The sequence below is a fragment of the Botryllus schlosseri genome, chromosome 10 (genome assembly GCF_051294905.1).
Source record: "Botryllus schlosseri isolate E-star chromosome 10, Bs_hap1, whole genome shotgun sequence".
NCBI classification, from domain to species: Eukaryota; Metazoa; Chordata; class Ascidiacea; order Stolidobranchia; family Styelidae; genus Botryllus; species Botryllus schlosseri.
Genome location: NC_137245.1, coordinates 14,340,127 through 14,358,524, shown reverse-complemented (window position 1 = coordinate 14,358,524; position 18,398 = coordinate 14,340,127). Strand labels below are relative to the sequence as shown.

The 18,398-nt window shown below is 39.9% G+C and overlaps 1 protein-coding gene across 1 annotated transcript in view; it reads right to left on the bottom strand.

Annotated features, from left to right (window-relative positions):
• Positions 1-17,947: 17,947 nt before the first annotated feature.
• The window catches only part of LOC145448068 (valine--tRNA ligase-like), a 39,574-nt gene continuing 39,123 nt past the window's right edge, over positions 17,948-18,398 (bottom strand). Inside the window, exon 22 of the mRNA XM_080326394.1 lies at positions 17,948-18,102. Coding sequence (XP_080182520.1) covers positions 18,040-18,102 — 63 coding nt within the window. The 3' untranslated portion in view covers positions 17,948-18,039. The remainder of the gene's footprint in view (positions 18,103-18,398) is intronic.

The window sequence follows — 18,398 nt, the reverse complement described above, 5'->3', positions numbered from 1 at the left end:
TAATGAACGGTAGGCCTATAAAGTAGCCAAGAAGCTTCAAAATGTCAAATGATAAGCTCACCGACAGTGCATAGTATACTTCTATACAATGCAAACGTAAAGAGGTGGCAATTTTTTTTTTTACCTTTGTAAACAATTTTGACGATATTTTGACCTAACGCTGCAATTTTGACAAATTTTGACTTATTTCGACTCGTAAAGAATCGCCATAATTATCCCGTATGAATATGAGGCAATCGATATCACATAACACCTAAGCGTGATTATAAAAAAGTTGGTAGAACATGACTTGAACTGGAAACTGAACATTGGACACAATGACCTGGACTCAGACTCATAACTATAAAAGTGTGATTGACTTGTGACTCGGAACCTTGAGACATGGTTTCAACTTTGGACCTTGAACATTATGGGTAATTATATGTTATAATTCAACTGAGATATAGGAAATTAATTCTCAAGTAAGGATACGATGGCTATTTCTGGAGTTGAGCAAGAAAGTTAACCTTTTTTAGTCAACCAACTAAAAACTCGGAATAAACTGACTCATTTTTCCAGATTTTACTCCGGTATTGTAAGTCTGAAAATTTTGAAAAAGTGTATCCTTTTCAGATTTCCAAAATATGGTTACCCTACATAAGCACCACTATCCATAATAATCTGCTCAAGACATGCAATAACCAATCTGGTAGATAATACTGTGAGTGGATACGAGAGGACTGTGAGTAGATACGAGATGTCGAAATACCGAATCAAACTGGCAAACACATCTGTCTAGTGCCCATTATCGCTTAGGCTACTAGAGAGACGCGATGTTTGAGCTCGATGAGCTCGAAAAGGTTCGGGTGAATCATAGACATTTGAGCAATGAATGTATTATTCGAGTATGTTCTGAAGTTCCGAAGTCGTAATCGTCGTCGCACGCACTAATTAGTGTTTGAAAGTTGCAATTAAATGTTTGAATCAGGTCGATGTCTGCCCTCGGAATTTAGAATTCCCAACATGCAGGGCAACGTCTTAGAATTAGTGGGGACGAATTCGACTTAAGGCGACTAGCATATGAACAGCGCGAACTTTCGGATGGCTACCCCCATCACCATATTTCAATTTACTTACTTTGGCTTGCGCTTTATTCTTCGCGTTCAACCGCTTGATTTTCACCAAGTTGATTTCCGATATTTTGTGCTCCACAAGAGCATTATCTTTTCAGCAAGACACTGGTATTGTTCGTCAACGTTAATCAGACCTTGATGTAATTAATGTATTACCATAACACCAACAGATGATTGCCCTAGTGATCAGGGCTTCGGAGCAGCCGTAAATTTGCATTCCTCCAGCTCCGGCTCCGGAGCTTTCTTCTATCATACATCAGCTCCGGCTCCAGCTCCGGAGCAGCATTATTACCACTGCTCCGGCTCCAGCTCCGGCTCCGGCTCTGAAAACTATCGAAGGTGTCTGTCTATATCAGGGGTGAGCAACCCGCGGCCTGCGGGCCATACGCGGCCCGCGAGAAGGCATTGAGTAGCCCGCGAGCTAATTTCCCATTATATTATCGAAATTATGTTATATTATCGAAATTCAATTGCTCAGATTGTGAACTCGCTAGGCCAACCAAAAATATGATTAGTCTGGCCGCGGTACTTGGGATGTTGATGACTGGACTAATATATCAGTTTCGACGCATTGGCAGATCCAGGGTCCAGTCACATTTTTAGTAAATCGTCGTATATTACAATAAACTAAAAAAGCACTTTACTCCGTGCCACAGCATTAAAATTCTGATGCGGCGTTTAAACACTGGCACTGTACTCATTACCATTAGGCCATACAGCTCAATTCAATCTTTAAATGTGTGATTATTATTCAACTGTAACTGTAGTATAAGGGCAAAATGGGCGGATATAACTACGTGATAAATAGAAATTCGATTTGTACCAAATGGCCAATGGTTTGACGTTCGATATTGGTGCAATTGTTACCTGTCCATCCGGTGTCGATCAAGTTTATCGGAATAATATTTTCCCGTTGAAAAGAATCGAATAATCGAAATAAACACTGTGCCATGCACATTGCGCCATGCCCATAACGAATTAAACTATGTAGTATGCACAGTTAAAAGTTTACGAAACAGATGATTACAAATTGGAAATCGCGTATCAAATCACTAGTTTGTCTCCAACACAGAATACCATGGGGTTTTGGTCTACTCCTCCTATGTCATCCCCTATTTGAGCTCGAAAATCCTTACTGGAGTGAATGAAAATGAGGAGCAGTAATGAATTGAAATTAGCATGCATAATTGCATACTCGCAATAACACCGTCCAATTTCGCGGCCCGACTAAAGAACTATCACGAAAAAACGAGTATTTGCTTATCCGATTCATAGTAACGATGAGATGGAATTTCTCGGCTCGTGCTCGTCATATCGACATGTGCAACGAAATCAAGTTTTTATCATTTCTCCCATTTCGCGTAATACATAGTGATCATTATTTTCGAACCGTATACAATTGGCCAACAAGGTTGTGCTGATGATGAAATTGTGGGTATGCCGAATACCCACAATATTCACAGGTATATGTCGCATACCGAGGTTAGGCACTCATGTATGAAAATTGAACATACGACTGCTCTACTGTTAAACCCCCAGGAACATGGTTAGTCGGAAAAGGTAGCGCCAAAGAGGAAAAGATTCTTAATTTCGCGAAGGCCTGCTGTTGAATTCTGTGAACTCAGCAGATATGGTTGTTGCATATATAATAGCATCTTATGAAATACGTCGGAGCCGGAGCTACCCCTCAAATAACTGGCTCCAGCTCCAGCTCCGGCTCCGGCTGAATTTTATATAGAGCTCCGGCTCCGGCTCCAGCTCCGGTAAAAATGCACGGCTCCGGGGCTCCGGCTCCGGGCTCCGGCTCCGGCTCCAAAGCCCTGCTAGTGATCATAGCCACAATCCAATTACGCAGTCATACCCATATGATATTCGAAAAGATGTTGAATCTATATTAGGCTCACCGTTTCATGCTTGACTGCGACTTTGAGTTGCGGCGCTGGCAATGACCGGGGAGTTGATAAAATATTTAGGAAAGGGTTTAAATTTGCGGAAATGAATGTAGGTGTTATCTATTGTAACGTCGTACCTAGTAAGTGAGTAATTGGTTGAACAATCAAAGTCAGATATTTGATACGTATTTTAATTAGGTGTATACATTTATTCCTAGTAGGCCTACTCCGCATGCTGACTTATATCTGCAATATACATTCAGGTACAGTTATCAGTGACCATTAACCCACAAAGAAAATTTGTCACAATACATAACATTTAACAGTTGATTTCTAATAACAACTGCCGTATTTTATTCCGGCTCAGGACGGGCCATTTTCTTCTGAACCCCCAATTGTGAAACATGCTGGACCCCAGAAACAGTATTGCAATTTATGTACTAGTTAGTGTTCTCGATTTGATTATAACGGTCGATTTCTAGTTGAATCGTGCAAATAATATGGCATTGTATTTTCACTTGAAAATGCTCTTATATTAGGCTTATCATATTTTGGAAATCAAAAAAGAGGACACTTTTTCAGAAATTTGCAACTTGCAAAACCGGAGTAAAATTCTCAAAAACCGGTTAATTGTGCCCAGTTTGTGATCGGTTGACTAAAAAAAAAGGTCATCTTCTCCGCTCAGAACTCAAAATACCCTTAATCTCTCCACATTGCCAGGTGGATGACTAAAAAAAAAAAAGGTCATATTTTCGCTCAGAGCTAAAATCACCGTTTTTCACTCCGAAATACCCGCCGGAGCTTCACTTCTGTGCTAATATGCGGCATATCACTCGCTATTTGCTCTAAATCTGCCTAAATTTTCAAAAAAGAGGACAAAAGGGCGTCCTCCGAGGACACTTTCAAAAAAGTCAAAAAAGAGGACAAATCCTCTTAAAAGAGGACGTATGGTAATCCTATCTTATATCTCCCTCATTGGTAACCCTGGTTGTGGAACTCGATTTATCGTGGTACACATATCTGTGAAATTCTGTCTATGTTGATCATCACGCACGTGGTACAAAAGACCTAATCGATCATACTGATAAGCTAGGGTTACCATACGTCTCCTTTAAGAGGATTTGTCCTCTTTTTTGAAAATCATGGGAAAATTTATACTATAATTCAACAGAGATGCAAGAAATTAGTACTCAAGTAACGTTACAGCGGGTATTTCGGGAGTCGAGCCAGTAAGATGACCTTATTTGTCTCGGAATAATTTGACCAATTTTCCCGGATTTTACTCCGGTATTGTAAGTCTGAAAATTTGAAACAGTGTAATTTTTTTCAGATTTTCAAAATATGGTAACCCTACATAAGCGCCACTATCGATAATAATCTGCTCAAGACTCGCAATAACCAATGAGATAGATAAGACTGTGCAATGAGTAGATGCAAGATGCCGAAATGTCGAATCAATCTGGCATTCATATCTGCCAAGTGTCCCTTTATCGATTCGGCTACTGGCGTTGAGATATCTTTAAGTTTTTTTTAATGAGAGTATGAGCTCGAAAAGCTTCGAGTGAGTCATAAACATTTAAACAAAGAATATTCAGGTATATTTTGAAGTTCCGTACTCGGAATCGTCTCTTTGTCTATTCATTCATCTCACGCACTAATTAGCGTTTGAAGGTTGCAATTAGATGCTTGCATCAAAGTGGACCCCTGCCCGCGGACTTTGGAATTTTCCCCAAGCCGATTAGAAAGCCCTGACGCTGTGGTAATTGGGTGTCTAAAACCCACCGGATTTTCTGAAAAAAATGTAAATCCACATAACGTCGCTCCTTTCGGTTATATTATACGATTTCCTTTGCTCTGCAATTCTCGGAATAGATCCAATCAACGTGTAGCGACTAGCGAGCATCTCCAGCGATGTGTAAAACATGCCGAACAAAAACGAAACTAGAAAGTCATGCCCAGCATGCCGGGCAACGCCTTGGAATTAGTGAGAGCGAATTCGACTTACGGAGACTAGCAAGTGCACAGCATGAATTTTCGGATGTCTGCCCCATCGCCATGAAATTTACACAGCTGCTGGGTAGAAAAAGTGCGCCAACGCGCTGATCGTCAAATCTTAAAATCATGGAGCCCCTTTTCCGATTTAACGCCTTCGTTACGACGTACTACGACAGTCTTATGGTATACTCATTTTTTAGAGATTTTATGTTACTCATGTTGGAGAAATTTAATGTTGAGATTTAGTACTTCATTTTTTTCAAGTTTGCGTTTAAGTTCTGAATTCGGGGCATGGTAAACCTAGCCTCAACGACTAAGCTTGATCTGGATGTCAGCTTTCCAAAAAACCTTGAGTGAATCATATACGCCAAATATGTAATACAAATTTTGTATTCATGATCAAGCAATGTAATGAAATCTGACAATAGAGAAAATTACCAACGAAAACCATTCCGACTGAAGATGTTTCGAGCTGTTGAATTAAACAGATATGAATGACCCACCACACAAACCTCTCCTACGACGCTTCTATCGCATACTTGTGTGTAGGGTTGGGTGCAATTTGAGTACTCGAGTCCGCGTCAAAAGTCTAGTATGAATTGTAATGACTCGAGTCTAGTAGTGAAAGTCTGTTTTTCAACTATAACCAGAGTAATATTGTACCAATAAAAGATACGGTTTTATTGCTGTACTCTGCACCCATCCCCCATTTCCACTTGACAATTACTGCAATGGTTGGTTTGACGTTCAAAGCGGTACGAGCTTCGGGATCATTACCGGCCGTCAGAGGATATCTAAATCACGCTCAAGGGTTTTGACATCAATGCTGAACGGTGATGCAGCAAAAGCAAATGCCATTTATTTAATAATATATTTCAATTTACTTACTTTGGCTTGCGCTTTATTCTTCGCGTTCAACCCCTTGATTTCCATCACGTTGATTTCCGGTATTTTGTTCTCCAAGAGCATTCTCTTTTTGGCAAGAGACTGCTGTTGTTTGTCAACGTTAATCAGACCCAGAAGTAATTATTACATTACCAAGACACCAACAGATGATTAAGCCAGTGATCATAGCAAGAACCCGATTATGCCGTCATGACCATATGATATTCGATAAAATGTTGAATCTATATTGGGCTCACAGTTTCGATGCTTGAGTGTGACTTTAGGGTTGGGACTCTGGAAATGGCTGTGGAGTTGATAAAATATTCAAGAAAGGGTTCATATTTGCGAAAATCAATGTAATTGCTATCTATTGTAACGTTGTACCTAGTAATTGAGTAATTGCATGAACATTCAAAATCAGAGATTTGATACGTGTTCTAATTAAGTGTGTACACTGCATATTTATTGCTGATAGGCCTACTCCGCATCCCGACTTATATCTGCAATACACAATAAGACATAGTTATCATCAGTGACCATTGGCCCACAAAGACAATATGCCCCAATACAAAACATTTCACGATTGATGACGTATTTTATTCCGTCTGATAACGTTTCCTTTTCTTCTGAACCCCCAATTGTGAAACATCCGGGACCCCAGAAACAGCATCGCAATTTATATATTATATAGTATTCTCGATTTGATTTTAACCGTCGATTTCTAGTTGAATCGTGCAAATAGTATGGCATCGTATTTTCACTTAAGTTATCTTATGTGTACCCAATTGGTAACCCTGTCTGTGGAACTTGTTTTATCGTGTGACAAATACCTGTGAAATCCTATCTATGTGGGTCATCTCGCACGTGGTACAAGAGACATAATCGGTCATGTACGTAAGCTACACTATCCGAAATAATATGCTCAAGACGCGCAATAACCAATGTGGTAGACAAGACTGTGCAATGAGTAGATACGAGGTGTCTAAATGTCGAATCAATCTGGCATTCACATCTGCCTAAGTGCCCGTTATCGCTTCGGCTACTGGCGAAGTGATGTTTTTCAATTTTTTTTTTTAGAAACTATGAGCTCGGAATGCTTCGAGTGAATCTGAAACATTTAAACAATAAATGTATTATATAAGTATATTCTGAAGTTCCGTACTCTCAATCGCCTCTTTGTCTATTCATTCATCGCACGCACTAATTAGCGTTTGAAGGTTGCAATTAGATGCTTGAATCAAAGTCGATCCCCGCCCTCGGAATTTAGAATTTTTTTCAAACCGATTAGAAAGCCCTGACGCGGTGGTAATTAGGGTTCTTAAACCCATCGGCTTTTCTGAAAGGAATGTAAATCCACACAGCGGCGCCCCTTTCGGTTCTATTACACGATTACCTTTACTCTGCAATTCTCGGAACACATCCATTCAACGTGTAGCGACTGGCGAGCATCTCCAGCGATGTGTAAAACGTGCCGAACAAAAACGAAACTAGAATGGCATGCCCGGCATGTAGGGCAACGCCTTAGAATGAGTGGGGACGAATCCGACTTAAGGGGACTAGCAAGTGAACAGCGCGAATTTGCGGAATGCTACCCCATCACCATGAAATATTTACAGCTGCTGGGTAGAAAAAGTGCGCCGGCGCGCTGATCGCCAATTCTCGAAATCATGCAGCCCCTTTCCCGAACTAACGCATTGGTTACGAAGTATACGACAGTCTTATGCCATACTAATTTTTTAGAGATTATGTGTAAGCCATATTGGAGAAATTTAATATTGAAATTTTAAAATTTTATTTTTTCAAGTTTGCGGTGAAGTTTTGAATTCGGAGTATGATTAACCTAGCCCTAACGACTAAGTATGATCTGGATGTCAGCTTTTCAAAAAACCTTGGGTGAATCATATACGACAAATATGTAATACAAATTTTGTATTCATGGTCAAGCAATGTAATGCAATTTCACGATAGAGAAAATCACCAAAGAAAACCATTCAGAATGAATATGTTTCTGATGACTCGTTCTCTCAATATAGGACGAAGCATACAAACATTGTCACAGTGCGATTTCAAAACCTGTGGGTATATCTAGTATCCATATCAAACGAGAAGTTTAAATCTAGAATCGTTGATGGATATCAGATTCGAATACGGATTAAGGATTACAATTTCATGTTACGGAAGGTGCTCACTGCATGAAATCACTTCTAGGATGTAGTAAATGAAACATTTTGGAAGATCACAAAGCACCAAACTACAAACAGTTGGTCCGAGAATTGGTATCTGCATATGGAAACCCTGCAGCAAACATGAGTATTAAATCTCACTTCTTGTTCAGTCATCTTGATATATTTTCTGAGTATATTGTTTATTAGAGGGAATAGAAAGGGAAAAGGTTCCACCAATACATCACAGCAACAAAAGGAAGATCTCAGTGCAGATGCGACGAACATATTATGGAAGACTATTGCTAGAACTTTTCGAAAAACTGGACTGAATTGCTTACAACCGAAAATAGTACAATAACCAATTTTGCGTTGAGGTAAGTTATTAATATTATATTCCAACTGAATATTTTGAATTTAAAATAGATGGTTTACATAAAACTGATTCAATTAATGCAACGTTATTTGAGTATCTAGGTCAAGGGTGGGCAATTATTTTCCTCCGTGGGCCACATGAGAAGTACTGAATAAGTGGGCTGACCGAGTGAAAATATTTAGCTATATTCTCCATCGTATTTTAATTATATTCCTAGATTACATTGTTAATATATGCAGCTCCATGAATGTGTTCATATTAGGTAATGAGAAAGTGGCGGTTAATTAAAAATATCTATTTGTCGGCATTATTTATTTTACCTCTCTTTAAACCCCTATCCACGTTCTTCTATTATGACTCGGAAACAGTGGTTCTCAAACTTTTTCAGGCCCGCCTCTCTTTAACGAAATATCTGCAATTCCCGATCATATTTACCGAGTCATACACGACCTATATAAATTTTTGTTGTGGTAGATCCGAAATTCATTACTTTAACGAAAGGATATTTCGAATGCGCATCGACGATGACAAGAAACATTTTATTTTTTATTGGCACTGCGAAATCCAAGTGAATTCGTTCAAAGCTTTCAGAAGTTTTGGGTCATTCGCGATACTGACGATCAGGCGCTTTCATTACTTTACGACAAGCGTCGCAACTCTTCACGAGATTTTCAATGTCGCGATAAATGGAAGGCCATGCGACGTAACGTCGAGCTATCTGCTTCATTTTCGCGATACCCCAATCCCAATGTCCTTCGTGCAACAATGATGAGGCTCGCGAGCGAAGTGACTGCGGAATTACTACGCGCTGAAAACCATCAATATTGAGCATGACCAGAGGTGGTCAAAGTAGTCAAGAAAGCTACTCAAGTAGAAGTAGAAGTAGCGAAGAAAAAAATCTACTCAAGTACAAGTAGAAGTACTTCTTCCGTAAGCAACCTAAAACTACTTGAAGTAGAAGTACTTTTTACTGACTTTAAATCTACTCAAGTAAGTAAGTAGTTTCAGAAAAGTCAAATATACGCTCTCGTTGACTGTCTATAAAACTAACTCCTAAGATGACGATTCTGTCACTCAAATGAGGTGTCATATCATTGATACACAACCACACCAATGTTCAATGAATGCAACTTCTTTGTTTCGATTTGAAGATGTACTTATTTGAACAGCTTCCTGGAGGTACAGGACTTCAATACACAATTGAATAGTATATTCATATTGAAATGAACCCGAGTATTGTGCCTAGGAGTCGACTTTTGTCTAAATACACCAGCCAAGGCTGTGTTAACAAAAGGAGTTCGTGTACTATCTAAAAATAGTACATTTAACGCTCTCATGTTCGAAATTTCATGCTGGTGACGTCATATTTTGTGATACGATTGTTGATAAACTATGTTCTTTTGAATTTTCTGCTGCAGTGGTTCTCAACCTATATGTCTTTGCGGACCACTCCCGGACCGTCATGGATCCCTGTGGACCTCCTCAAATTTAAGTTCAAATTTAGCTTAATTATTGTGCAGCGGTCATCTATCTTGTGCCATAATGAACTGTAGGCTAGTGATAAATAGCAGTAAATGACTTTTCTTCTAATTAACAACATACAATATGTTGAAATAGCTAGGATAGACCTTTTAGTATCTTAAATTGAACTCCACAGCTGCATTTCTTAAAATAGGTGGTCGTTGGTCGTGTATCGTAAATCCACGAGTTCAATTCGGTATTACCGTGTGCCGAAATTCTATTTCAACGAATATTGATGGTGACGAATATTAACATGAAACGTTTCCCACGACACCTTTGGGTATCGCAACATTCATGATATTACATGACAACTCACTCACCTAAAGTGAGAAACGGATTTTTCAATGAACGTCCAACCTAGTAATTTCTATCTAGCAGCTCATCTTGAAGTTGTTTTTAGCAGTTAAGAAGAGAAACTCCTCATTTCTCCCTTTGATTAAAAAATTTAAAATAAGGTTATCAATCATTTTCCAAATTTGGTTTGGTTGAGAACCGCTGCTCTACTATTTGCTGACCACTACCCCTGAGGAGTGTCAGCCGAAAATATTCGGATTCATTTCAATATGTATACGTATATACCATTCAAATGTACTTATTATTCAACTTGATGAGTAGCTGGTTCTCAAAATTTTTGGAACCAATGTTTGCTCGCTACGGGGTGAAAATAAGTCCCGCCGAGCTAAAAAGTCTCTCACATGCAGCAGATGCCGGCAAACCTGTATTCAGTCTTAGAAATAGCTTTTTCATGGCAGGCAATGTCTTCAACACATCAATATCCCGAGATTTGGAGGACAAGTATGTCTCCAATTCAGTATGTGTCTTAGAAGCAGAGCGGCTGGATTTCTCCATCGCAGAAAAAAATCCTCCTCCTCATCCTCTTCGGAGGTTGACTCGGATGGCTTACTCTCTTCTTGCAAAAGCTTTTTTTTCAAGTAGGGGAGATGTGGTACCGATGGATCACTGGGACCGAAAATAGTTGAAAAATTTTCCATGATAATTCCATGATTGCACTCCGTGAATTCGTCTACAATTACATGCTGACAGAATCTTTCCTCACATGCAAAAAAATTCGACGTGCGTGAGTTATGGGGTCCGTGACGAATGATTTACGTTTTAGGGAGTGTAAAGTAAATTTGGATCGACATTTACATTTTTCCATATCACCTTTCACACTAACAAACCCGCCATAATTTTTGATGTGAAGTATAGGGCTTGTATCAGGGTATATAATGCCACATATGTTTTGAATCAATACCATCCTCGAGTGGACTATTTTTAAGTCAATTACAATATTTATGGGGTGGGGGACCTATGGTACCATAGCCAAATCAAGCAAAATAGATGGGTCAACTAATCACTTAACGACAGAAACTCGCCTGCATATATATAGGCTGTAAATCATAGTTACATGTGGTGTTTTATCGATGTTACGAGGTATTTGAAAGTCAAAATGTCGATTTGTGGGTAATATATATGTGGCATTAATTTTGTAAGTTTAGGCGCAAATCCAAACATGATTTTATGCCAACATTTGGGTTGATATAATCTATTTTATTATTGAAGGTCGCGACGAAACATTCTTCATTGGCTTGCTGTAGCTTAGCTTATAGTACAAAACAAAAGAAGTTAACAAATTTGAGTTTATGAGCGTATGTCTCATAGGTCCCATGGTCGTGTGCCTTTGGACCCACCGGGTGGGGACCGATGACACGTTCGAGCAACAAATTTTAAACGTTCATAAATATTTTTTGAAAAGGCGGATATTATTGTAAATGTCCGCGATAGTTAGAGCTTGTATCAAAGTGTTGAGACAGCAAAAGATCCGCTATTCTCGGCTGAAGATTTGAGGGCCAGAGATCATTTTGCAATTTTTGATCCATCGGTACCACATCTCCCCTATACGAGACCTTTTTGGATTGTAGTGTCGTCTAACGTCCAGTTAGTTTTGAATTTTGGCAGCAAAATAGCTGCGCTTATCAACTGTTCATCTTCGATCATTGTAGCAAATCTGACTTTTATGCCAGTAATAATGGCATTTGCCAATGTTTTACAATGAGAAGATGAATCCTGTGCTCTTTCAAGCTTACATAGCAACTGCTGGAGTGTTGGAAGAAGCCAACCCATATAAGCATTCTTCTCCGATTGTAGTATATCAATGGCCTTGGCAACCGGTTTCATCACAGCACAGTAATCTTTGACAAAATCCTGCTCTACGGCAGTCAGCATTGGCACTTCGAAGGAATTGAAAACCTTCCTCAGTGCTGCTTCCCCTCTGTTTCTGGTCAATATTACTACAATTCTTTCCACGGCTAGATACATCGAATTCCATCTTGTACAGATTGGCCGAAGGAATTGAATACCACATTCAGCATCCACAATCTCGGCAGCCGACGTAGAACGGCCTACTTTATTCCACACCGCAGATAGTTTTCCAAAAGTAGAGCGATTGAGCTTTTTGAATTTTTCATCCTTCACACCAGCATCCAGTGCATCTTTTTTAGCAATCAAATGTAGAATGTGACAAGCGCAACGTTGATGTGGTGGTAGTTTGTACTCCAAACTTGGTTGTTCATCAAGTAATTCTGTAGCATTGGCAAATTCCACTGCATTCTCCTCGTCATCACTGCCATCACTGTTGCCGTCGTTGTTATCATCATTCTTTCCAAACACAGAAAAAGCCTTTAAAAAATTGGAGCCATTGTCAGTTGTTGTTTTCACAATTTTATCACGTATGCCATATGCAGAATGAACATCGTCAATGGCGCTTGCAAGCGTATCATAGGTGTGTGAGCCTTTCAAGCGCTGACACGTTAATGCGACACTCTGTCTCTCTAGGTTGGAATCTTCTATCCAGTGAGCAGTAACTCCTATATAGCTTCGACGTCTTGCTGACCAGCAATCCGTCGTTGTTGCAATGTAGTCGACCTTACCGTAGCATAATACTTCTACTTGACAAACTGTAAATAGCGAAAAGTAAGTAAGTAAGTAAGTCACTGCATTTTGTGAAGTAGAAGTAGAAGTAGTGAAAATCAGATCTACTTGAGTAAGTAGTACAACTAGAGCAAAACTACTTGAGTACTTCGAAAAAGTAGAAGTACTTCGTTACTGACCACCTCTGAGCATGACTATGTCTTCGTGCAGAGAAAGCGAATGTTAGCGAGTCGAAAACCAAGAACAATCATCAATATGCGTCTTTGGATTCCAATTACCATGAGTGACAGATAATTTTACTAGTTTCATGGTTTTGTCTTGCAGCGTCGCGTCGCGAATTTCATTGCGAGTTAACGGCAAGCCCACACTATATTAATAGCGTGAACGATCTCCGCGTTTTCACGAATTTCCAGTTCGTCAAACTCAAGGTCTGGACCCTTTGGTAGGCGAGATAAAACGTCGGCGTTTCCGTGCTGATTAGTCGGTTTATAGCGAATGTCATATTGATAAGCCATGAGCACCACTGTGATTTTGGCAGAAAATGCTTACGTCATATTACCTAATTCGCTGCGTCATTGTTATCGCAATGATTCACTTGCACTAAAATGAAATATTATTACCGGAAAAACAATTTCGCGACTGGTTTGACGTGGAAACGAACTGAAACACACGATTTTGATCGATAAATGGCGCAAGCGGTAATTATCAATACAATATGTCATCTAAACTTGTAAGAGTGGTTCATTTTACAACCGCCAAGTAGTACTTATGGCATCTAAATTTTAAGCAGCACGTCATCTACGCAGGCGAATCTATTTCGATTCTCGCCTGTACCCGAAGCATCGGAGGTTGATTTGTGCTCCTCCCCCATGCATCACTGTTTCTTACGGCGTCGAGTGGCCTCCGAAAATGATGTTTACGTGGTATCGAACAGAAAATAATAATAATATTAACATTTAATGATATACGGCCGATCCAACACTGCTACATCTGTCACTATATTGGCTCAAGATGTTTGATTAAAAAGACCGTAATAGGTAATTGCAACATCTTCCTGTAAGTAACTTGCATCGAATTGCACACTGTGTGTCTTGCGCACATCAGAATACAATTGCTAACGAATATAGCAATTTACGTCATCATCGTGTTAGTGTATACGCCTATACTGTAATGTAACATTAGGTTAATTATTCAATAAACAATTGGAACTTAAAAATATAACGGCCTTGCTTCTGCTTCGAATATGCTGTATATTGAGATAAGTATTATATCATGATATTATTGATAATATCAAAAAGTTGAAAAATTACGTACATTTTTAAGATCAAAACGCACTATTTTGCGTCATATACGACTTTTCGTCCAATTCGATTTTCGGTCAGTTTCAATCGACAATTAGGACACCAAAAATGTAACGGCGTGCCCTCTTCTTCGGATATGTTTTATGTTGGGATAAGTGTTACATCACTATTAGATTGATAATATCAAAAAGTTTAGAAATTGCGTACTTTTTTAAGATCAAAATGCGCGACTTTGCGTCAAATACGACTTTTCGTCAAATTCGATTTTCGGTCAGTTTCAATCGACAATTAGGATACTCAAAATGTAACGGCGTGCCCTCTTCTTCGGATATGTTATATGTTGGGATAAGTGTTACATCACTATTAGATTGATAATATCAAAAAGTTGAGAAATTGGGTACTTTTTTAAGATCAAAATGCGCGACTTTGCGTCAAATACGACTTTTCGTCAGATTCGATTTTCGGTCAGTTTCAATCGACAATTAGGATACTCAAAATGTAACGGCGTGCCCTCTTCTTCGGATATGTTACATGTTGGGATAGGTATTACATCATGATATTAATGATAATATCAAAAAGTTGAGAAATTGCGTAATGTTTAAAGATCAAAATGAAAGATTTTGCGTTAAATACTCTTCACTCTTTATCTCACTCTTCCATGCATTCAACCTCAGATCTCGGATGCCGACTCTATGCAGCGTGGCTTACTGCGTTTCTGGGCCTTTGCAATACACTGTTAGTATTGCGGGGTCAGCGATGAGGAGCCCAGATAGCCTAAACACATAGAAACTAGCCCGCACCATTGGTGTCGCAGCGCAGGCGATTTACACACTGCACCACTTGCATCCTCAATTTCAAAATATGAAATTACCCGTAGACGATAGTTGTGTAAAATGTGACTTCACGATGAATTCGATTCTCGGTCAATTTCTCTTTTACCATGCTATGTGGTCTCGGTCTCTCTTCGCCATTGTGCTCGATTGAGAGGACAGCACCGATTCCGAATTGAGAAGCATCCGTTGACAAAATGAGATGATTGTTAACATCATAATGAGCTAACTGCGTAGCGTCGATTACGCCGCTTTCGAGAATGCGAAAAGCTGCGTGACAATCCGTATTATAAATGAATTCCGTGTCTTTTTGAAGAAGACGGTACAAGGCATCGGCTTTATTCGTGAACTTAGGAATAAACGCGCGATAATAATTGAGTTTGCCCAGGAATGCCTGTAGCTGGCGAACATCCTGAGGTTTCGGCAACTGTTTGATTGCTTCATCGGATTTGTTAGACGGGCGTTTGCCGTCCTTGTCAATTATGTGACCAAGATACTCGATACTACTTTTAAAAAATTCACATTTAGCGAAGTTGACTGTGAAACCGTATTTGGTGAGGCGCTCAAAGAGTAGCGATAAGTTGCGAAAATGATCGCGTTCATCAATGCCAGTAACGATAATGTCATCGATAAAACTATCGGCAAGATCAATTTTCGTAAAAATACAACCACCCTGTAACTTGTGAAGAATTTCATCTAAAGAGGGCAGGGGATGTTGATCTATCTTTGGGACGTAACAATGGTGTCTGGCTCTTTTTCTCTTGAGCTACTCTCCCGTTTCGCCAGACAGCATTGTTACGTCCTGAGCTACTCTCTCGTTTCGCCAGACAGCATTGTTGCGTCCCAATGCCACTCTCCATAACAATGAAAAATTCGAGGCTGATTGTGCGAGTTCCAGGGCCACGAGCGAAATAAAATTTATATTTTCGTAAACATTGGAGAGTCAACTTTCGATTGATACCCGTTTTACCAAATTTAATGCTCGGCAAGCCGGTCAAAAATGACCGTCAAATTGCCTGTAGCCAAATGGAAATTGTGACGTGATACAATTTCACTGAGGCGTGAGATTTGCCTGTGTCGACACCACATAGGACACTATGATTCGAGAATACCTTGATTGACTAATCTGTCCAATTCGGTTTGAACAGCGATTTGCCTTGCGAAAGGCAAAGGACGTGGCTTGTTAAATACGCGCTTGGCATTAGGTTTCAAGTGAATCGTCACCTTTGTCTTGGTGCATCGTCCTAATACATTAGAGAAAACGGAGGGAAATTTGGACTGAAAAGATACCAATTTGTCGTTCGAATCACAAATGTTAATAGTGTTACACGATTGCGATTTGACCATCTGCTAGGAAATTGCATCCAAAGCAGACGTTCCCTTAGCGGTCATGGAGAAAGCATCGCTCCAATCAGGACCAAAAATGTTCTGCCCACGATGTTCGTCGAGAACTACCAATTTTAAGCCAACTCGAACTTCGGAACCCACCTGCACGGTTACAGTGCAAACACCTTTCACTTTCATTGGCTTGTCACCGTACGCTACGAAAGAGCAATGGTATGCTGAGAGTTTTGGAGAGCAATGGTATGCTGAGAGTTTCGAAGAGCCCAAAGTTCTGTACCCAGTCAATCCCACCATGGCGGAGGGTGCACCAGTGTCCCTCTGTGTCGGCAACGGAATGCCGTTGATGCTGGAGTTGATCCAGAGCTGGTTTCCTACGCGTCGATACAGTTGATCGATGTCGAAGGAGAGGAGAGGCACCGAGCAGAAATTGACGGATCTGACCTGTTGCGTGATACTAGGTTTGGTGGATATGCACACAGGTTTGATATGACCCTTACGACCACATTTCTGACATCTGCACGTCGATGTTGATAGTCTTTTCTCTGGTGATCGATGAAACAGCGGCTGCAGGATTTCAGTCTTTCCGGGGAAGTTGCCCTGGGTGGATTTGGAAGGTTTTTTCCCTTTCTGATAACTTCCAGTCATTTTGTTGACGACGGAAGTGTCTTTGCCGTTACTCTCGCCCTGGATAACCCTATCAGTTTCCAACGTTCTCACGTATGTTGCGGCTACTTTGTGTCCTTTAGGGGTGTTCAGATTTTAAAATTGTCAGGAAACTTCGGTCCCACCCTTCCAAATAATGGCTTTAGTACATAAAACACGTTTACCAGTGATTTTGGTCATCTTAATCTTGCGGGGAATGAAGATCACGCTGAAGATAATTAAAATCGCTTGCAAACTTTTTTATGTACTAAACCAGTGCTTTGCAACCTTTTTAAGCTCCCACTATTTATTTTTGCAACATAAATTCATCCAGACAAACCAAACTAAAATTATTAAGCAAAACGAAAATGAAATGACTTAACAATTTTTCATCGAAGGGTGCAAAACCCAATCGTTGTTTTAATGCGTCTGCTTGCATGATGTCATGGGAAATAAGCTTCAAAACTATCAAGGAGAGCGGGCACATGAGAGTTCACCACCTTGTTATACGGTTCTCCAACTTATGTTCAATTTTTCCAAATTTCCAATTTACTGGCTCGCGAGTGGATGAGAAGAACATAAAAAGTCACAATACCGGGTGTTCGGCTCATTAGGTCACTCGAACTTGACAGTTCATATCAGTTCAATAGCCTTGCTGTGATTCTGAAACTTTTTAGACCACGACCCAAATCTGAGATTTAGTGGGATTTCGCGACCCAAGTCTCAAACATAAAAAAGACTGCACCCAAGTTATGGCTGTCCAAGTGGGGTTTGCCAAATCGAAAACTTCAATATCTTATGGCTCTTATAACATGCATCGCAGCACAGATGGCTCGATATGGATTTTACATCCCGTGATAGGATTCAAATTTTATGTCGGCCAGCTCTATCACAAAAGTTAAACTTTGCAGCCGTTTCTGCTCCAAAAAGTCACTGAAGGTCATCAGTTTTGACTTGGCTCTTTAGAACCGGTGCGAACCGGCGGAATCAGATATCTGGGAACATCAGTTACAAGGACTGATATTTGGATATATCACTTCAACTTTTCCTACTCTGCCATCAAATTGTTGACATCGGTAACGACGGTAACTGATGCTCGTAGCTTTTCGAGCTGACGCACCCCACAAACCTCATCCACGACGCTCCCATCTTTCTCTCTTGTTACTACTTGTCTGTACGGCTGAGTGCAACCATATGACTACTCGAATCCGAGTCAAGAGTCTAGTATGAAATGTAATGATTCGAGTCTAGTAGTGAAAGTCTGTTTTTACAAGTAAGAAGTAACGTGAGTATTATTTTATCAATAAATAATACAGATTTAATGCTTTTTTCTGCATCCCTATCCTTCCACTTGAAAATTACTGCAATAGCTGGTTTGATTTTCGAAGCGGTGTGGGCTCATTAGCG